The 21,714-nt window shown below is 38.4% G+C and overlaps 2 protein-coding genes, 2 long non-coding RNA genes and 2 pseudogenes across 14 annotated transcripts in view; 2 read left to right on the top strand and 4 right to left on the bottom strand.

The window, feature by feature from the left end:
* The window catches only part of LOC111341502 (sec1 family domain-containing protein 1-like), a 97,452-nt gene extending 91,226 nt beyond the window's left edge, over positions 1 to 6,226 (top strand). Inside the window, exons 1-5 of one of the 10 annotated variants that reach the window (XM_088725876.1) lie at positions 11 to 2,010; positions 3,142 to 3,218; positions 3,547 to 3,583; positions 3,718 to 3,785; positions 4,782 to 6,226. In XM_088725876.1, coding sequence (XP_088582002.1) covers positions 148 to 2,010; positions 3,142 to 3,218; positions 3,547 to 3,583; positions 3,718 to 3,753 — 2,013 coding nt within the window. In that variant the 5' untranslated portion in view covers positions 11 to 147 and the 3' untranslated portion in view covers positions 3,754 to 3,785; positions 4,782 to 6,226. Of the gene's footprint in view, positions 1 to 9; positions 2,011 to 2,490; positions 3,037 to 3,141; positions 3,786 to 4,781 lie in introns of those variants that run through there. The other 9 variants (XM_088725884.1, XM_088725883.1, XM_088725875.1 and 6 more) reach the window with 9 other exon arrangements.
* The window catches only part of LOC148728179 (uncharacterized), a 175,608-nt gene that overhangs the window by 118,985 nt on the left and 34,909 nt on the right, over positions 1 to 21,714 (bottom strand). The gene's annotated exons all lie outside the window — the stretch shown is intronic.
* Positions 1 to 21,714, top strand: part of LOC148728180 (sec1 family domain-containing protein 1-like) — a 78,539-nt pseudogene that overhangs the window by 23,328 nt on the left and 33,497 nt on the right. The gene's annotated exons all lie outside the window — the stretch shown is intronic.
* Positions 9,986 to 10,417, bottom strand: LOC148728185 (uncharacterized). The gene is made up of 2 exons (XR_015989041.1): positions 10,314 to 10,417; positions 9,986 to 10,201 (listed from the first exon to the last, which is right to left on the bottom strand). It is a non-coding gene; the product is annotated as an uncharacterized LOC148728185 (long non-coding RNA).
* LOC148728184 (uncharacterized) lies at positions 12,963 to 13,995 on the bottom strand (annotated as a pseudogene).
* LOC148728183 (uncharacterized) lies at positions 14,781 to 15,893 on the bottom strand. The gene is made up of 2 exons (XM_088725890.1): positions 15,496 to 15,893; positions 14,781 to 15,271 (listed from the first exon to the last, which is right to left on the bottom strand). Exons 1-2 carry the CDS (start codon positions 15,741 to 15,743, stop codon positions 15,121 to 15,123), a joined length of 399 nt encoding a protein of 132 aa, XP_088582016.1. The 5' UTR covers positions 15,744 to 15,893; the 3' UTR covers positions 14,781 to 15,120.

Genomic DNA, 21,714 nt, shown 5'->3' with positions numbered 1-21,714 from the left:
CTCTGACAGTTAAAAGTTTCCGAAAAGCCAATCAAATGAAAGTTCTATCATTCTGTGATAAATATACCAAGGTCGTAGCGGCTGTTCATTCGAGCTCAAAAACTGATCAGCATTCCTACGAAGAGAATAAGAATATCAACAGTTTCAATGGAAAAGGTCTTGGAATTTTTAGCGCCAAAGACTTTCGGCAAACTACATTATGTGGCAGTGGTGTTTTGGATACTTATCGGTGGATCCTTCTTCGCCATATTCGCCGAAAGCAGCGAGTCCAGCTTCGATTTTCGCTGTAGCGGAGAGAAGAGTAAAGACATCGAACTGGTCCGAGAAAGATGTTTTGACCAATACCAAAAGCAATACAACAAATTCGGTTTTCCTATCTATTGGTTTGTACTCATTAATTTCGTCGTTATTCTAGTTGTTTGTGCTATTTACTCCCAATTAGTGAGACATACAGTCAATCAACTGCCTCGAAGAAACCGGCAGAACGCTGATCCAGAGAGAGAGCCGCTCGACCAAGAGAACCCATCACCAACTGGATACAAGCTATACATCGCTTATTGTTTTCAATTATTCACGAGAATTCTCTTAGGAGTTCTTTTCATCATCCTACAAACCCAACTGCTTTATCCTCTCAAGTTTTCTTCTAATTTTAATTGTTATTTAACTGATGGAAGCAATCAGCCATGGAATTCATTGGACGCCACACCAAACTCTACTCTACACGAATGTCTCAATCAACAAGCGACAACGAAAAGATTCGGGATGGACGCTCTCCTTTCGGTGAATATAATTTTTGTCGCTGGTATTGTGATTGAAACAGTTTACATTTTGTTACGGGCATGCATAGAAAGGGATTTCATGGAAAATTCAAAGTTTCAAAGAACTCATCTAAATGCTCCCCAGGATGAGTCGCCACAATCAGTCGGAAGGAACGGACAAGAAAATGTTGCTCTAGCGGAAAGCCAGCCTCAACAGCTCAACCAAGTTTCAAAGTTTGAACTGTTCATTGCAGAAACAAAGAAAATAATCATGAAACACAAACCTCAACTGTTTGAACTCCAACCATTTAATGCACCTAATCCAGGCGAAGCGGAAACAGCACAGAAACATTTAACTCTAGATCAGATTTACACAAACCTTCTGTTGATTGAGAACAGAGGTAAGCTCGAATCTCTTAAAAACCGTCAGGAGCAACTGAAAGTTTATCCGACTTCGCGCAAGGACACTTCACACCCAAAAAACCTGGAAGACCTCTTGAATGAAGAAAATAAGAAAGTTTTAATCGTCGGTCGACCCGGAATCGGTAAGACATTCTTTTGTACCAAACTTATCAGAGACTGGGCATCTGGTGCCATAATCCATTTTGATGCAGCTTTCTTCGTCAAATTCAGAAGTTTCAATGATTCAGCCGCCGACCTAAGCCTCAGAGAACTTCTGACGCAGTCCGAGCACTTTCCTAGTGGACAGCATCTGGATGACGAGATCTGGAATCACCTACTGGAAAACTCTGAAAAAGTTCTCATACTTTTTGACGGACTGGATGAGTTCAAATATAAGGAAAAGATGGCCGTGCCGCTCCCTCCTTGCAGAGGCAATGAAGAGAAGAAGCCACTTCAAACTCTTTATCAGTGGCTTGTGACCGGGGAACTTCTTGAAAATGCCTCAGTGTTAACCACTACAAGACCTACGGCTGTGTCGAGCATCAAGCACCTTCTCTTTGACAAAACCTTTGAGGTTTTGGGCTTCTCATCGGAACAAATTAAAGAATACGTCTATAAATTTGCCGGAGATGACGAGGAAGCAGGCGAAATATTATGGCGACACATCAGCAGCAACATGAATTTGCTTTCGCTCTGTTATGTCCCGGTAAACAGCTTCATTGTGTGCTCAAGTCTGTTACAATCATTGCCAGCAGACAAAACCGCTGTTGTTACCCTGCCTTCCAGATTAACAAACATTTATGAGATCGCAGTGCCAGAGTTTTATTGGAAACACACGAGAGAAATCCGGGTAATTGTGAAGAAGAGCTCCCCAAAAAACCTGTCGGCCGACTGTCGGCCGACTGTCGGCCGACAGTTGACCGACAGGCGGCCGACAGTCTACCGACAGGTTAAGAAAAAAGAAAAATTGTGTAAAAAACGAACAGTTAACGTGACATAACAATCCGTAATGGTGATGTATGACTCGACAGACTTCACCTACTTACCGATCGACGGCAAAGTTGGTAGTATGTAAAGAAACGTTTCTTCCAAAATGTTATCAGATGCGTATAGGATATATCACTTGCGTAATTTACAACACACCAGACAATCTAAGAATCGCATAGGAAGATAATTTAATCGAAAACTCGGCCAAAAACTCTGAAAACCATAAGCTACGTATCAATACAAACACTTTCGTTCCAATCGCCCAACAATGCAACGCGGCCTCTTATGGTATGTTAAGTATGTATGTATGTATTTGTTGCTAGCATCGTAATCTATCTTGCAGGTTTGGGATGAATTGCTATTTCCAATTTCAAGTTTAATAAATGATACAACTGGCCGACAGTCAGACTTCGGCGCTACATCCCGGTCATGAGCAACATGAGGAGAGAGGGGCAGCTGTTGCCAATGAAGTTCGCGGCACGATTTTACGAGTGAAATATCTTGTATATTTCACCACGCACAAAACGGCTCCTTTAGGAGCCACCAAATCTTGAAAGTCAATTGTCAACGTATTAAACATGTTGGATGTTGTATCAAGCGAGGCACGATTCTACGAGTGAAATATCGGATCACTCAACGTTTCTGGTAAACCAGACCAAAAACTCTTGATCTAAAACGACCACGATACCTCGTTTTGCCACTCTGCGACAAACGCAAATTAAAAAATTAATAATTTAAACCCATATGCTTTTGTAACGGCAAACTTAGAATCCCTAACATTGTGTGATCGTTTCACGGACAAGCTACCGACAAGGTACCGACAGGTTACCGACACATTACCAACAGTCGGCCGACTGTCGGCCGACTGGCGGCCGACAGGTAGCCTATATTTCAGGCAAAACCTGTCGGCCGACAGGTTTTTTGGGGAGCTCTTCTTCACAATTACCATGTTGGTATATTGTAATATATTGTTTCATTTCTCTTGCTTTCTTAGGGAATTGATGAGGGAAATGAGGAGGCAATTGGTAAATTTATGGCTGATAGTACAGCTAAACTTACCTCTGCTCTTAGGTAAAGTCATTTCTCTCTAATTTCAACAAGTTGCAAGTTCTATCTATAAGTGTTTCTCTTTGCGAGTGTAAATCTTCGATGTTAAAAGGAACTCACATGAGAAGGCTTACCCCACTGTATCATTTCTTCAAAGAATTAAGATGACACTACTGCATAATTATGTTCTTGTCACATTTTACAGTTCACTTCCAGAATCACTTGAGAAGTAGAGAATTATAGACATGCACACAACTATTGCCACATTTCTCACTTATTAAATTGTTTGAAAATACTCAATTTTTCTGATTGTATCTACTGCCCTTTGAAAAGTTAGTATCTACTATTTCAGGACAAATTTATCCTGGAAATCATTCAGGATCCTGAGGGTTAGTTATAGAATTTTTACATGTGGAATTGTATGGTAGGGAGGTGATAGTGAAAGTTTGTAGGATACAGTGAAATTTTACTTTTTCCATAACTCGAGTCCTCGTATTATTGAATTTTTCCACTCTATATTCAGCCGAAACTTCTCAGGATAAACTTTGGCTATTTATAATCTACCCTGTTTCTGGACCAACCATGTCACTGGTGAGTAACCATCAAGTGTTCGTCGACAGATAATCGAGGATAAGATCAGTGTTACTTCATTGTCACAGTGTGCTAGTCATTGACTAAGAAAATTCACAAACACCTTTCAACCAATCAGATGCTTAGCTGAAACATCACGATTTGTTACTCACCTTTTTTTGTGCTATGGGCAGTTGTCTTTATCCTACATTGAGCTCTTAAAGATTTTTTGGACTTTCTGCTGACTCAAAGCTTTAAACGCTCTAAAATCACCCTAAACATTTGGTTTATCGTTACTTTGTTGTTTGTCATTCTCAGTTTTCTAATATCCAAGTTGGTTTAAAACTGGGTTTTACTTTTTCTATTTTGGGTTTACTCTAAAATCCAAACTTGGTAAAGATGTAACATTTTCAATTTCGATTTAGAAGGTGGACTTTTTTTATTAACTAAACTGGAAAACGAGAGAAAACTTTGATTGGCAAAGGGATTATCCAAATAATTAAAATTATATTTAATTTGAATTTTTGCAAATCCAGATATGGATTCAGCTCATCACATGATAAACATAACTTTGTCAACTCAGTAATCCTGGTTTGCATTACCAGACAACAAACTTGGAATTGCACTATCACAATATCAACCAAAAGTGGAAAAAATAAGAGAAACCCATCACTAGAAAATTGCCTAGGTACAAGTTTTTTTTAAATAAATCTGAGTTATGGATAATGACATATCCAGTGTGATGAATGATCAAAATCAAATGTAGCTGTAGGGCTTTGTGTGATAACCAACTTCAGTAACTGTAAAAAGCACATTCACCACCAAATGTCCTAGTCGCCACACCCTACATGTAGTAGCTTTCAACAGATCAGTTATCACAGCCATGATGCTCTAAAAAACAGCACACATCTTGTCCTTCCCTTCTTAGGCAGTTTCAGTTTACATTTAGTGCCAGTCGGATTAAGTTCCTTGATTAGCTGAACATAGAACTGATAACTGACCACCTTCTCTATCCAGACCAAGGTGATGAAGTCAGTTGATGCAGTTGCCATTGGCTTGTTGGGAAAGATCAATCATGGATGCATCAGGGATGTACCGGTAAGTGTTCTTTTACGGACAAGTGTACGGGGATAACACAATTTACCACATTTGTTTTTTGGTTTAGACCTCGAAGGCATCCTCTTTTTTGTGAAGAGATATGAAGACATTCCTTTGACCAACATCTCTCACAGTTTATAAATTATCCTCCATTTACCTCATCACAACTTTACTTGCCACAATTTTGATTTCCCTATTTACATATTAATCAACTCTAAAAAATATAGTTCGTTCCTTTAATTTGATATTTATAAAATCAAAGAGTGTTACGAACCATTTTTTTTCTTAACAATACTTGGAGTTTTCAAGGAAAAGAATGACAAGTTCTTTTTCTTTTCATAGAGATTTCCCCTTGATGCCAAGTATCCAAAATATTTTTCATTGACTAGTATCAATTTTCTTGAGAGAAAAAGAGCAGAGTGTTGACATGAAAGGTGTTTCTTTTCCACAGCAAGCTGCAGGTTCAGAATTATTGAATCAAACCTGTTTTCACTGAGAACAATCATAAGTTGACCCTCTAACTCTCATTAATGAACAAGACTGAATTTCTTCATGCAATTTCAATACAATATCAACCCAAAGAGCCATGAGAATGAAGAAAAATGTCATTTAAGGGAATGTTATTTGATCCAATGCCAAATTCTCTGAGCTAACATCATAAGAATTTTATGGAAGACAGTCAGGAGAATTACCCCTTTAACTCCCAAGCTACTACACATTTCCTTGTAAATTGGTAACGAGAATTTGGTGTTAGATCAAGATAACAACTTCTACCTGATAAGTTCGAGTATTGTCATTACCTGTTTGCTGGATAATGTATGGATTTTATACGGAGAAGTTACAGGTTCATCACTTCTGTGAGTTAAAGGGTTACTGATGAGATCAAGAGAGCAAAAGGGTAAAAACAGTCATCTCATGAAAAGAAACACCTCTGTCCTGAGCAGGGCTTCTACCAATATTCACTGAATTTCTGCACAAAACCTCATTGAAACCCATCCACGAAAATTCTCAGTTTGTTTAAAAAAGGGAAGTGGTGCCAGAAATTATTTTGGTTTTGTAGAGGGCAAAATTTTATTTTCCTAGCTTGTGTATTATACACAATTTTTTTCCAAGAATCGACAACCTAACAATTGTATGAAGACAGAAGGCAAAAATTCAGTGAATGTTTTGATAGTTTCATCGAAAAATCTGTAGTACTTGCAATCATAAATTTGAAAACAAGGAAAATCAGCACTGAGTCTATTTTGGTACATGTACGTAACTTTGCAATTTCAATACAGTAATAAATAATAATGGGAATTTATCCCCAAAATAACTTGTTTGAAAGTACAATTAAAAAAAATGACACCAAATTACATTTACAACTGAGTTGAAAAGTTTCCTTGTGCAATGAGATCACTGCTTTCCAGAATTTCCTTTGGAGAAATGACTGGAGGTAGCAGATTTTTTACCTCCGTTATCTTTCTCCTGACTAACATTGGCCTGTTTGTACTTTAATTCTAATGAATCATGCATTTCTATCATTTTATGACTGATTAAAATGTGGTAATTGTAACAGCAGCCCTTTAAGCAATACCATTAGCCACAATTGTGGCTAAATCCACTCTACTAGCTATGCTCCCACTGATAAGTTTTCTGATGAGGATTCAAACTTGCTCCAGTTGCTGGACAGCTTGTTGGATTTCATTTTCATGATGTGTTGTTCTTTCCTTAATAGAAAAGAGAACAATGTCAGTGTCAAGTAACAATGACTGATGAAGAAAAAGCTATTAACACATACAGTCAAACCTGTATCAAGCAGTTACCCATGGGGAAAGGCAGGGTGACGGCTTCATACAGGTTTCACAGAATATGAGTCCAATGCAATATATAACACAGTTTTTGCCATAATTGATCTCTTAATTTAAAGGTTATTCGAAAGCTTGCTCAAAAATGCACTGACTCTTTGTGAATAAACAGCATCAAAATATGGTGGGGTAGCGTAAAACAAAAAAACAAAACAAAACAAAAAAACAAGAAAGCAAAATTACTGCAGACTGCTATTCATCAGTTGGACCTCTGGGTCATAACCATAACAATTGACATGTTTTATGTCCTGCATACTATTTATCCTGACAGTTCTTGGAAGAGAGAGAGTTTTCAATGTGTTGAGAACACTGATTTGAACTCAAAGTACTAAAATTTGTACGAGGAGATAAACGTGGAATAAATTTTACCTGAGAAACTATTCTTAGTCTTATTTTAGAGGTTCCACTTTAATTGACTCTTCTATCCAGGTAGACAACAATGCAAACAGGCCATTGGCACTTAGTCAAGGATGACCATGACCACTTTAATTGCAGCGGTGAAAATTACAGTTACTGTAATTAAAGAGAGAGAAACTTGGGATTTTGACAACTGACTGCTTTACTACAGGGTCATTACGTGATATGGTGCCGCTTAGTACAGTTTCAACTATATGCTTATAACCCATTTCAAAACAAAATACCTAGTTGTGCTTACAATGTTTTGTTGTGCTGCACTCATAACTCAACTAAAGAGTAACTGGAGATAAATGTGTCTTCTTTAGATAGCTTTAAAGTTGACAGACAATTTTTACTCTAGTCACTGGCTGGTCAGGTAGGCCAAGTCTAGGTTTCAGTTTATTATCTATTTAACAAATGGTAAACACCACAGCGTACACTATTGAGTTATGGATGCACGCAGGAGGTTGCTAAGCACGAAAGAAGCGTAAGAGTCGCTCGAGGCGACAGCCGAGAGCGACTCTAGCTTCTTGAGTGCTTAGCAAACCTCCCAAGTGCATCCATAACTCAATAGTGTACGCTGTGGTGTTTACCATTTGTTTTATAACATAACATTGATACATTGTAGCTAAAGAGTTCCCGTTTATTTAACAAATCTTACGCGACCAGAAAAAACAAGCGCGCGCGGAAAAATAGTCTTTGCATTTGCTCACGTCAGCAGCGTACACCCATGGGCAAATGGGGAACGCTAAATTGACCAATCAGAGCGCGCGCTTTACTTTGGTTATGTTATAATTAGCTATCGACAATGTTGAAAGTGTGTAAGTCTGCATTACTGGACAGTCTGCAGTATTTCTCTACAAGCATGAAAGCGTCCAAGCAACATGGATGCCATATTGGAATCTTTCAAGATGACAATTAAATGTGTTAACAGAATCAACAAGCCATGGACTTGTGTCAGTGACAGTAGGGATTTTAGTTTCTTATTTGTTGTATTGTTTTTCTTAATGATGTTTCATCCTAATAAAGAGTCACAGTGATTAGAGGAATGCAGGTCTTGTTATGCTAAATTTTGTACTCATCACTATGTTGATCACAAGCCTTGTGTTATTTAGCGTGATCAAGAACCAAGCAGAGTCCCAGCCAAACAACTTGCACATCTTTTGCACAAAAGCAGAAAAACACGAAAAAAGGTTCCCAAGTAAATTGTCATGAAAAAAATGTCCCTATGTCATCTACATTGCATTGCTTTGTCAATAAGTGTGATTTTGCCCACAAAGAAGTAAAGTACGTATGATGCACGATCCTCGCAGTAAAGAAGTAAAGTATTGCCTAAGTTATCATTGAAAGTTTAAGAGTAATCTAGCCTCTGGTATTGCTTTACCTAGACCAAGAAATCAACAGTCTAGAAATTTACTTTTTATATTTCATCAGAGGGCCATGAATGCCAAGCTTATTTATTATACTCCACTGTTGACCAATCTAAGTTCACAAAAAACGCTGCCTGCAGCTTATCCCAAGTTTACAACACTCTCAATCACACAATCATTCACAATAATTTTATCACAAGTAGAGATGTAGAAATAAATCCCCTGTACTCTACAAAGCACAGTTGAATAATAATGAAATATTATCGTTTTCTTCCACCCCTTGTCCTATCAAATTTACAATACCATAATGAATAAATGGAATGATTTAGTTTGTTCATTTAGAGAGAGCAAACTGCTGCTTTTGTTAAGTTCTTATAAAATAAATTGTGGCTTCTAAATACAATTTCTCCTTCTGCCCTGCATAAGTTGGCTTCAAAGACTTCTCAGCATTGAAAATCCTCTCTCACATTAAAATAATGCACTTCTCAGCGACTTCGTTTTTCACAATTTTTCTGGTGAACATGCCCCAATACCCTCTCCCCTCCCCCCCACTTGATGGGTGATGCCCATGGCATCTCATTCTTCACCAGAAGCTGCTTGACTCATTGTAATCAATTTTTACAACTAATGTATCTCCAAATAGTTTCTCATCAGAAAAGAGAGCCACTTATAATCATTCAACAGCAAAAAGACAAACTGCAGTGGAACACAAGTCAGAACACTGTAAACTTTCTAGAAAATTTTGCACAAAGGTTTTTAATTAATCTGTAACTCTTGTATTAAGTCTTGGTATAAAAGGGAGATTTGTGTCCACCACTGCTCTGAATGAAATGCATAAATGCGTTTACAAAGACTGAAATGAGGTCCCAGGAAAAATTTAAAAAATGTACCACATTCGAGTCCAGTATGTATATTGATTAAATCTCCAAGCAAAACAGCAGGCGTTTGAACAAGCTCTTATGTTGTAAAAGACCATTGCTTTCTGTTTTATGAAGCATCCAACTACATGACTTTTTCAGCCATGAGATTTTGGTTGCATATTTTTTGCATCGTACCATTGTACGTTAAATTTTGTACATGTCAAAAATATTGAACAGTGTGTGAATTTGGACAGATTGGGATAATTATAGACAAAGTCAATCACGATCGATAAGAGAAAGGCTGATGTATGGCTACGGTAACGGTGTATACGGTGTTTGATAGATTCGAGATTAAGCTGACTTAATAACTCACCATACTCAGTTGATTTAGGAAATTTAAATAATGTTCTAAGTTTATAAAGATGTGTACGTTCAATTTTATCAGATAAGGTGCTTGACAGCCCAACAAAAAGAGGAGAACAATAATCAAAATGAGGAGGTATATAGGCCTTATATATTCTCATAGCAGTTTTACTATCGATAAAGTTGCTTATTCTTCCAAGAGCACCAGCTTTGGCATGTATTTTACTAAAGATATTCTTAACATGAGTAGTATATGATAATTTACTGTCAATTGTCACACTAAGGAATTTGAGTTCGTCCTTTATTTCGACATTGCTATTGTCCAACAATCCGTTTACCTAAAAAATGTTATTTTGGAAAGAGTACCCACAGGCGGCTCAAACAAATCCATCTTTTTCATCCCCTCTACTCCTCATACAGTCTTTCTTTTTTTATAAGAGGAGGGCACTTGGGGTTTATTAGAAACTGCAAAACCCTTGAAAAAATCATCCAATACCGCAAAACTGCAAAAAAAGAAAGGAAAAAAAAACTCCATCAAAACCGAAAACCTATTTGTAGAACCAGTACTTTTCAGGCCTCATACTTTAATCGCATTGTTAAACTCTGGAACCTTACTTGCTCCGTCTTACCATCCACCAGCTTTGACAACCCAGGTTCGTACCAGAAATCTGTCCGCAATGTAATGCTGATATCCCAACCCCACCAAATCAGCATGTGTAACCTATGTCGCATTTTTAATTTTATGCGGAATAAGACGACAGTCAAAAGTCCTCTGACAATCACCTGAGCAAGTATTTAACAATTAATGGCTAGACAATCAATAACGGGTCCATCCTTTCATTATCATTATCATTTATTTATTTGTTTTAGCAGGTTGATTAATTTGGCAGCTGTAATAGCTGATGTGGACCTGCTGTCCTAACCCACCCTTCCCACCCCAGGGGAGGACATCCATCACACAGTAATCTCGTGTGTGGGAAATTAAGAGGCTGTCCGCCTAAGAACGGACCAGGCAAATTTCGGACTTTCACCGATTTCCCTAATTTTTACTGTATAAGTCGAGACTTCTATCCCATGAACAAATATTGCGTTTATTTTGAACCAGTCTGGTTTTTTCACTTTTGAGGTGATCTTTTTCGAGGTGACCTCAAAGGCACCCAGTTTCCCCCCCGGACCTCCATAATTTAGCTACAAAAGTCGATCGCTGCTGTAGCCGTATTTTCAATTCTAACGAGCTTTCTATTTTATATGTCTCAGATCAACCTTTTGCCATTGCGTTAACGGTAAAATAATCACACTATATATTTTTCACTGAGTTACAAATTTTTCAAAATACTTACCTGGAGCACTGAAATTTGTGATGCGCGAGGTACATGTGGTTGAAAGCTATTTTCTCTTATGTGGGACCTAATCTCGAGTCAAATCTATTACAGCCTATAAGCACTTACACCTAATAAGTAAATTATGGAATAGAACTTTTGGGTACTCTTCATGGCGCGCCGCAGAGAGCTTTGCGAATTTAACAAACATTTGCCATTTTGATCGAAACCAAAGATAACGCGATCCGCACATGAATCCGATTTGTAAGCCCTAACGGCCTAAAACTGCTTGAAGATAAAGTACCAACTCCTTAATGAAGTATCAAATCGATAAAGATATTTTTTGTCCGTTTTACATGGCATGGAGGAAATGTTTCAGAATAATCTTTCTCCGTAGTCATATGCAAATTAGCTGCATGCGTTCCTTGTTTTTCGACACACGCGTCCAAAATAGTTTCCGTAGCAATATTTGACCGTGCAAACAATAGTTTCTATAGAAGTGGAAACGTTACTGTTGTATCCCCTTTGGACTTGAGAAACTTACTTAATGTTCAAGAGCGCTAGCCTTTGTCTTCAGTTATCAACGACGTGCCAACGGAATTTGTCGTTGAAAAAGTTGTTCATTTCACTCGTGTTTATTATTGGGGCCAATTTGCCAGATTTGACCATTTCTTCCAGCTATTTGCTAAAGTTTTCCTTTTAAGTGGTTAGCAAGTTGTTCATCATCATTTGTAGAATGACATCACAGTTGGTTTGTTAGCCTAATGGTAAGAGCGCTGAACCGGCCGTGTTGCAAAAGTCAAGGGTTCGAATTACGTTCAAGCATGAATTTTCAGGTTTATTTTCGCAAATTAAAAGTTTCGTCCATAATTGCGATGAACTTCTTCTCGTTCCGCAGTTCCAATATACTGTATTCATATATTCATCATTTCAAAACGGTATTTGTTGAAGAGGTGAAATTTAAATGTTTACTTTTTCAACGTGACTGAGTCAGTGACGCCTGGTCACGCAACATCTAGTTTCAGAGGTTTGTCTTGTCGTCGAACCAAACGCGAATCCCGAAGATATGCAATGTGATTGAGTCATCGAGAGTAGGAGAATCCTGCCGGGAGAAATTGAAAAATAATACAAATGATCGAAACTGGCATTTTAATAAACTCCTGCAAAATTCACATATCATTAATTTCTCGAAATTAAGAAAATCACAAACCTATACCTACGCGTAAATGCGATTAACATTTCCCACGGTCAGGGTAGTATTTTTTTACTTTCTTTTTTCTCTTTTAATTTTTGTGAGTTAAGAACATCGCCAAAAACTTAATAACGACAAATTTTGAGAGATTTTCGCGAATTTTCTCAGAAGTGAGTAGGTTAATTCGCTGAGTACAACTGTTTATCAGGTTACTTTGATGCTGTGCCTATTGTTCTAAAACAAACTCGCTCCACAGGCACCATCATTTGTTTTCCTGGGCTATGAAGCTTCTAATATAGTTTAATTAAAGCATTGAAATTCCTGTATAAATGACATCAGTTGATCAATAAGGTCTTTTTTCCTGTCTCTCGATTTAAATGGTACTTCAAAAAACGACAAGATTTCTTTGAGCATTGCTACATTAAAGAGACTAAGCTTATTCTCCTTTGCGCACTCACACAGATTAAAGGCATCGTAGGACAGAGGGTGCTGCGGCTTTAGTTCATTAAGGATGTGTTCCATCAGCCGTTGTCCTTGAGCTTCTTCTTCCTATAGGGACAGTTTCTTCGGATTTTGTTCGATTTCTGAGGGTGTTCGTTGCCTTTTTCTGTTTGCTGTAAGGCGAGAGAAAAACCCCTACACTTGGCTCTTGGTAAGCCACTCGTCTCGGTCAAACAAACTATTATTCTGCTCGTCTCTTGCCTTTCGCACATCATTTGAAACCTGCTGAGTGTCAGATTTTAGCCCTGATTGTTCGCCTTGATCAAAATTTGCTGTTAAATAATTCTTAACTTTGCAACTGAATCTAGTGGATCCTGCTCGTGGCTTGGGTAGGGCCCAGCCCTAGCTAGCCCATACTGACAGTGTTTACTGGAGGCATTGAGTCACGTACAACCTGGTGGGTACTAGTTTCCTACTGTGGTTCGTCAGTGATGCTGACTGATGTAGTAAACCTCTCTGCCCAATCTCTACGGAGTTTATCATATACTGTTTCTGACAGCCTTTCATCCTTCACACAATGGTCCCCTACGTTCAAATGTAAATCGAGCTCTGAAAACGTTTGGAAACTCTTCACGCATCCAGGCTCCGAACAGTCAAACATGTCCATCTTTGAATCGTCCAAATCATCGTCTTCATTTGAGCCCTCTGCTCCAGGAACTGTGTATTCATACACACGTGCATTGTGAAAAGGGAAGAGCTCCTCACTTACAACGAGAGCGGTGTCCCCTTGGTCATTTGAAACTAGCTGGTCGTAAGAAATCTCCTTGCCACGCCCTATTCCGTACGACCTCCACGCACGTATACTTTTTACCCCAAACTGGATGTTGTGTAGCTTGCTAAAAAAAATCTATCTTGTTCACTTCTAAGGTTCTCTTAGACTCGTCAACTTCACATACGCACGCAGATGTACCTTTCACTGGTCTCTCAGAGAGTGCCTTTCTCATGTCTCCCGCTGTTAGAATGTCGTGTCCTTCGTTGCAGAAACATTGGATGCATGTTTTCATTGGGCACAGGATACGATCACACAATCCTTGCCATACTGTGACTCTGAAAAGTCATACCGTAACACTTCAATACCTGCCCGCTGACCGATAAAAGAAGCTCTTAGGAAAACGAGCTCTGTTGCGTCTTGCCGGAAAAAAAACATCTCTTGCTACTAAAGAGAGGTTAAGGAAATATTACTGATAAGATCTTCGATGTCCACTTCTCTGTGGTTGATGATAACAGAATTAGTTGGCGATAAGCGTGCAAAACAAACACTGCTGTTTTACTTAATCAGCGCTTCGTGGGAGATGAAAATGGCCATAAACTCAAAAAATACCTTGCCTTAGAGGTGTAGAATAATATGCTCTTCAGTTAAAAGAGACAGCTCTTTGTGTTTAAGAACATTGTAGAAAAAAATTTTTATGGACACAATTTTAAATAATGCTAATTTGCATAATTTATTAACTATAAACACAGGTCTTTCTTCCTTAGAACACCAATGTTTTCAACTCAACGGCGAAAAAGTCGCATGATATGTATTTTTCAATATAAAAATCCGCTCTTCAGTTTTATTTTATGATTTGTAACAAGTTCTCAGATCCCAAATTTACCTGTTGGTCGGATCGCGTTATCTTTGATTTCGATCAAAATGGCGAATATTTGTGAAATTTGCAAAGCTCTCTGCGGCGCGCCATGAAGAGTGCCCAAAAGTTTTATTCCATAATTTACTTACTAGGTATAAGTGCTTATAGGCTGTAATAGATTTGAGTCTAGATCAGGTCCCACATAAGAGAAAATAGCTTTCAACCACATGTACCTCACGCATCACAAATTTCAGTGCTCGAGGTAAATATTTTGAAAAATTTGCAACTCAGTGAAAAATATATACAGTGTAATCATTTGACCGTTAACGTAGTGGAAGAGGGTTGATCTTAGACATATAAAATAGAAAGCTTTTTAGAGTTGAAAATACGGCTTCAGCAGCGATCGACTTTTGTAGCTAAATTATGGAGATGGGGGGGGGGGGAAACTGGGTGCCTTTGAGGTCACCTTGAAAAATATCTCGTAAAAATGAAAAAACCAGACTGATTCAAAATAAACGCAATATTTGTTCATGGGATAGAAGTATCGACTTTCACAGTAAAAATCAGGGAAATCGGTGAAGGTCCGAAATTTGCCTTATCCGTTCTTAGGTGGACAGCCTCTTAACGTCTCCTGCCCCAACCCTGCAGGAGACGGGACCTCTATTTATTCGTCCCTATCCGAGAAGACTAGAATATCTAGTCTAAATATCTAAATAACCATTTCTTCATGTTATAGAAAGGTAGCAAATTCTTCTCAATTATTTTAAGACCTTGAGTGTTGGTCCGGCCTGGGCTCGAACCCTCGACCTCCCGCACTACAGTCTAGCGCTCTATCCATTGAGCTAACCGGGAGGCGGTTTACCTTTCCAATGCATGTAAACCTTCTGTTTTGGGCCCTGAGTAAACTTGGCCATTATTTCCACTCCATTTGGAATATAACGAAATACGACGCTCATCGCATGGCCCTTGTCATAAGACGTTATGAAGCGTAAGCTGATACAAGGAAAAAAAAGAAAGCAATCTTATTTCCGTACATGTTGAAGCCTCCGCGATGCAGGCAAGATCGCCATGTGGCATGTAAGCGTTTCCTCGAATCACGTTTTCCCGGCCGTCGATACTCGGTGTAGTGGGAAAGGCGTTATTCGATGAACGCTTAAGCAGTGCTTCATAGCCACCCACTATATATTTCTTCTGGGAATGCGCAAAATAAAACTCACCGAGAAAGGTCCAGATCCACCAAGGATGGGAAATGGAACAAAAGTAGCTGCTGCATGTCGGTTGCAGTGTGGTTTTTTGTGAAGGCGATTTCCTTCACTCTCCCTGCTGCTCTCAAGCGGTTGAATTCGCTTCTGTTGGGCATAGCCTTGGTTCTTTTGTCAAGATGGACAAAAGTTCTTGAAAAAGCCCTGGAACCGTGCCGTTTTGGACAGAGCGGAGCAACATCGCTATCGCTGGAGTCACTCATGTTCCGCGCGGCCTTTGTAGAGAAAAAGAGAAAGAGAGCTTTTCTTTGAAAACTGTTAAGTAGTAAGGTGATACATTACCTATTGTCTACCGTTTAAATCTGGTCCCCAGGAGAGCACACAGTTTCCGCCATAACAACCTGTATTGTAGTCTGAGCTAACACATAGCCTAGTAGTAACCAATTTGAACGCAGCGTTGATAATAGACCACTAGTTGGAATTTGCTAACTATTACGATCCCCTGAAATTGCGATGTTTTTTTCCTTGCAGATCAAATTAATTCATACCCAGTCTTTTTCGTCGGGAAATATGAGTCGTTCGAGTTTAGTCATTATCATCATCATCATCTTTATTTAAACACGGAGTCTCGTTCATACAAATGCTCTTCCAGAGAGCCGTGCGAAACTAATATAAGTACTAATATAAATAGCATTAACGTATAAATATAAATAACATTAACTAAGAATAATTAAAAAAATGGTTCTGAAGGTATAAATCGGAAAGAAATAACTTCAGGCTTGTCTGTCCCTTAACAGTATTTGATAAACTATTCCAGAGAACCGCCCCTCTATAGTGGAAACTGTTTTTTCCAGGTTCAGTAAACGGTCTTGGCAAAAACGAATTATGTATAGAATTCCTCAGGTTTAATGGGTGTATAGCGTTTGTACTAATAAAAATTTGAGTCAAATAATCGGGTAAAATTTGATTTTTTAATTTATACTTTATTGTCGCTAACTGCTTTTCCCTTCGTGCCTCAAGATTGTCCCACACAAGTTCATCCAGAATATCAATTGATCGCCTGTCATATCCAGAGGAAGTAACTACCCTGGCAGCTCTGTTTTGTAGGGTCTGGAGTCTATTACGAATCTCCTCCCCACAACTCTCCCAAAATATATTACAGTAATCGAAATACGGTAGCACAATGGATTTGAACAACATATTTAATATAATTATAGTAAGGTATGATATGCCCTATACGTCGCAGAACTCCAATCCCTCCAGAGGCTTTCTTAGCAATTGTGTCTACATGATATCTCCAAGTTAAAGATTTATCTATTTCAACGCCAAGATATTTACACGTCTTATCCCTTGTAAGGGGTTTTTGATCGACATAAATACTAAACTGGTGCTCGAGGTGTTTTTTCTTAAATTGACACGCTACAATCATATATTTTGTCTTTATCACATTTAGGCTAAGTTTATTTGCTGCATGTTCGCCATGATTGTATTTCATGTAGATCATGATTCATGTGTTGTTCTAAGACGTACTCATCAGAATGTGCAGTAGTTAAGCTAGTATCATCTGCATACGTCCGCACTTTAGAATAGAGATTACACGATGGAAGATCATTTATATAAACCACTTCAGCAATGCGGTAGTAAGCAGAATGATAAAAAACCTCAAGGCAGAGGTTAGAGAAGATGAGTACTGCATCCTGTATCCTGAAGAGTATGCTCTGCCTGAAAAGGACGAAAGCGACTCCCACAGCAGCACAAGCGACGAGGAAGAACTTGAAGAAGATTAGCAGGTAGAATCAATGTTCAATTCTAACAGTAACTTTATTTCTTCAAGATAGTTTACAGGCCTTTGTAGATTGCAGGTAGCTTTGGCTATTCTGGTCGAGCAACTGCTATTTTAACTGTATTGTATTGTATTTAAGAACCTTTAATGAAGGGAAAAATGAGAAAAAAAGATTAAAAAATCCAACAATAAAGAGATGAAAATGAAGTAAATATAAAGATAGAAACCTTACTTTTGTTCATTCAGTTCCTTAGAATTGTAGTCTGCAGCCGCAAAAACGTTGTTAAAAGCAATAGGAACTTCTTTAATAGATTTTAAAACTTTCGCATTTATTTCTGTAGGGATGTACTTTTTAAGAATAGTAAAACTTATCCAAACCTTAAAACGTTACTAAAATTTTTTACGTTACCCCCCTTTTTTGCCTAATTTTTTTAGATGGCCCATCCTTTAGGGCCGGTTTTTTTTGGGTGACCCCCCCTCCAATCCCACTAGTCCCCCCCTACCTTGTAAAAAATGAACGTTCCCTTAAGTACGGTAATTTGACAACTCTGTCATAGCAAATGGCTCATCAACGACTTAAATGCCAGCTGGTATAGTCAAACGACTGTTGACACACTGAGTCTTTCTCGAAATTTGCGTCTGTATAAATTTCAGTTCATACTGTAAACAGTAACAACTAGAGTAATAAGCTCAGGTTTGTTTTAGCCTGAAACTGTAGCACCTCTGCTTTGAAGTCTTTTGACGAATTTCTTTCTCCAGGATGTCCTATCCCACGCATCTTCCTCATTAGAACTACTGACTTCCCTCCATATTTGCACAGCCTTCCCCTTGGCCGATTTCCTTCAACCTTTATTTTCCAGGGGTATCTTGAAGGGTATCTTTTATGGCATCATTAACAACACAGAAAGCTGTTGTATCGGCTTCTAGCGTGTAATTTCTATTGACAACTTGCGTTAAAGTGAACGGAAGAACGTCGAGTGAACCATGAATATAAACAACTTTGTCCTATCTTTATCAATATATATAAATATTTCTTGTTTTGTTTTTTGGTTTTCTTTTATATGAGACACTACTTTACAAAACGTTCGAAGAAGATGATGTTTTGAAGCTGACGCCACTGGGACCGGCAGTGTTAAAAATGCTTTAAATTTTGAAGTAAAACTTGACATACTGGATACCAGAATAGTCTCTTCTACCAAACTGGGGCACCCTGGGATTGAAGACAACTGGCAGTTAGTGTCTCCCAAACGCCCCCACCCCCCTAAAAAAATTCCTTCCTCCTCTCCTTTCTTTAGAACTCTGAATTTCCATTCACACTCAAATGTAACCCCGCCAGCAAAGGTCTCTCTCGTCAACTTTCAGTGGCATTGCCCGCGATTAATTATCTTCAATTACAATTCAAGAATCCATTTATCATCATCATCACATAATCGTGAACTCACGCGAATACCACGTTGCTGTTTTTTATATATTCTGACTTTTATAATCTGTAGTAACCACTTGAAATAGTGCGAATAAAGAGTTTTCTTTCCTTCCTTTCCTTTCCCAGCCTAATTGACAGGATAAGCACATACAACAAAACCGAAAAACAAAACAAGAAATGTTTATATATACTGATAAAGAAAGGACAAAGTGCTTTACATTCATGGTTCACTCGAAGTTCTTCTGCTAACGTTTACGCAAGTTGTACATAGAAATTACACGCTAAAGCCTTGGTCAACAACGAGGAAAAAGAAAGGATCTTTGAGGCGCCTAAAACACAAGAACCTCTTCATGTATTTCCGTTTTTAAACATGACATTCCCTATCATTTCATGCATTGGAAAATACTAATCTATGTAATTAAAGATAGCAACGAATGTCTGCAACTGGAAACGAGACGATATATGTTAGTACAAACCATTAACATAGTTGAATTGATATCAGGGTATTGGACGAATTTAGAGTTGTGAACTATTTCACCCATTTTGAGCAGAGGACGTTTCACAGCGTGCAAGAGAAAAGGAGTTTTACTCTTGATGCTGTTAACTTGCCAGTGCGCACACCATTAACCACTCGGGAGTTTTCGGGGAAATGTATGTCCCTAAGTCGCCGTCGGAAAACTTGATATTAAGGCCTCTAATGGGTGGGGTGAAAAACCGCTTTCCCAAGAAAACCTGCGACAGAACCTCGGTGATAGAGATAAATAGAAGGAAGTATGTAAATATACTGACTTAGTAATACTAGATTTCACATGGCAACGAAAGATCGAAGAATTTGAAGATAAATGCAACATTGAATGAAAGGGGTGGCCATAGCTATGTGAAAAAACTAAAAAGATTATCGGCAAGGTGGTCAAAGATAAACGATAAAAGGAAGGGGTACTTCAATGTACACAAATCGTTTGTTCCGAAACAAAATATAACCCGAAACTAGTTTTGGTTCGAACTTACTGGGGAAAAAAGAGCTGCTAGTGTTTTCGCGCTGGTGGGTCTCCCATATTTGGTAGGGGATGCTAGTCGGAAATTGTCGAAAATATCTCTAGAACATGGTGGAGCCTTACGAAGGTGGGCATTTCAACACATGACTTCTAACCATAGCGGATACCGGAAAAAAAGGCCTGTACAGCCTCCGAAAGGATTCCGAACCCTAAATGATCCCCAACCTTGAAATGATCCCCAAATTGACCCGGAAATGATCCCCATTTTTCTTCTTGTCGACCCCGAAATGAATTAGAGAATGTTGATTAAACATGGGAATGTGGATTGCTCGAAAATGAGGGAAAGTAAAAGCATTTTTTCCTATCTAATAAATTGATTTATGGCGCCGATATTAACAACTAAAAGAGGATAAATTAAACTAAGATTAGGGAAAATTTGGAAAAGATGCGCTGAAGCTAATTAATGTTTTTATGAAAGGCGGAATGAAACTGAAAGTTACTTATCGATCGTAAGAGTCATTCCTGATGTGAGGTCTTTGCTGTCACATGAAGAAAAGTGTCACAGTGCAGTGAACATGTGTCCATTGGAATGTCTGCACAAATACATACGATATGCTCTCGACCCCGACGCAAAAGGGAACATAAATTAAGTGTATTAAATAAACTAAGTTACATGCACATTATTGCATTGTAGTAAGAATGCATAATTTTTACAGTTGTTACAAATGTATTAGTTTCTCGTTAAATAAACCTAATTTGCATTGCATTGTATACCGAAGTGCTGAAAATCAATAAGCTATAAATTATTAACCTGGAAAATTGAATTCGACCCCGATAACTGGAAACTCCGCTAACTCAAGCAGTTTTTCGTTACCCTTAAGACTTCGAGTTAACTGTGGTGTACTGTAGTTTCCCTTTGTTTGATACTTCGTAAGAATAAAAATAAATGAAAGGATTGCAGCATTACCACAAAGAACAAAAAAGCAATCAACAGTCCTATGTTTAATCAACATTCCCTAATTCCTTGGGGGTCATTTCGGGGTTGACAAAAAGAAAAATGGGGGTCGTTTCGGGGTTGGGATCATTTCAGGGTCGATCTGGGGATCATTTCAGGGTTGGGGATCATTTCAGGGTCGGGATCATTTTGGGGGCTGTACAGGCCTAATTCAAATTGTATTTTTAAAATTGTATTTAACCCTCCCCCCCTCCTAAGATATCTACCATACCCATGAATCACTAAAATTCACGAAACACCCCAAAACGGCGATTTGTGGAACAAGCGTGAGTCTCCTGCTTTTCTTGAAACGCCATCGTGATAGCAAAAAGTGGAAAAAGAGTAAATTTGTCCAGAGTGAGTACATAATATTTAGGCATAGGGTGGAGAAGCTAACTATGAGATTTGCAATGAAATACTGTAGAAAATGCAAAACCCGCGTCCGGAGAGTGATATAATTTCACCAGTTTACCAAAGAACTTACCTCTATGAACAATTTGATGGAATTGAAAAGAACTCTGAGCGCGTATCGGCAAGAAAAATAAAGATATTATTGTTAATATCATTATCAACCCGATCTCTAATAACGAAAGGCAACAGGGGATACCATGTCAAAAGCTAAATAGCTGTTTGAGGGAAGATTATGCCGCAAACCTTTGGTCAACGTTAAAACCCAATTTTTGTCTCAGCGGATAAGAACAATAAAGCAACTCAAGCATAAGTGCTAACAGAACACGGTGGCTACAGCAACAACGTAGATAAAAGAGAAAATAAGCGCGAAATGGACCTCAGACTGACACCTGATTGGTTCGATGACAGGACATGCTGGGAAACGCTGATTTTCACTTGATGAAATTCACTCGCACGCAATGGAGAGCAAATTGGAAAAAAAATGAAACGACCTTAGGGTATTGTGATGTGCTCCCTAACCTAATGTAAACTGAACAGGACGAAATGATATCTCACGTTAAAGGCTGATATCGCGGCCTTTTCGTATTTTATAGAATAAACAAACGAAGTATTCAGTACGAATTGGGTT

Source organism: Stylophora pistillata, chromosome 6 (assembly GCF_964205215.1).
Source record: "Stylophora pistillata chromosome 6, jaStyPist1.2, whole genome shotgun sequence".
NCBI classification, from domain to species: domain Eukaryota; kingdom Metazoa; phylum Cnidaria; class Anthozoa; order Scleractinia; family Pocilloporidae; genus Stylophora; species Stylophora pistillata.
Note: the sequence above shows the minus strand (reverse complement) of the source record. Positions and strands in the feature narration are given on the sequence as shown.

Bases quoted from the DNA above. Each gene is read 5' to 3' on its own strand.
- LOC148728183 (XM_088725890.1), bottom strand. From the start codon at position 15,743: ATGAGTGACTCCAGCGATAGCGATGTTGCTCCGCTCTGTCCAAAACGG. The intron at 15,272-15,495 runs GTGAGTTTTATT...TCCTTGTATCAG, and splicing joins GTGGATCTGGACCTTTCTCG to CTTACGCTTCATAACGTCTT.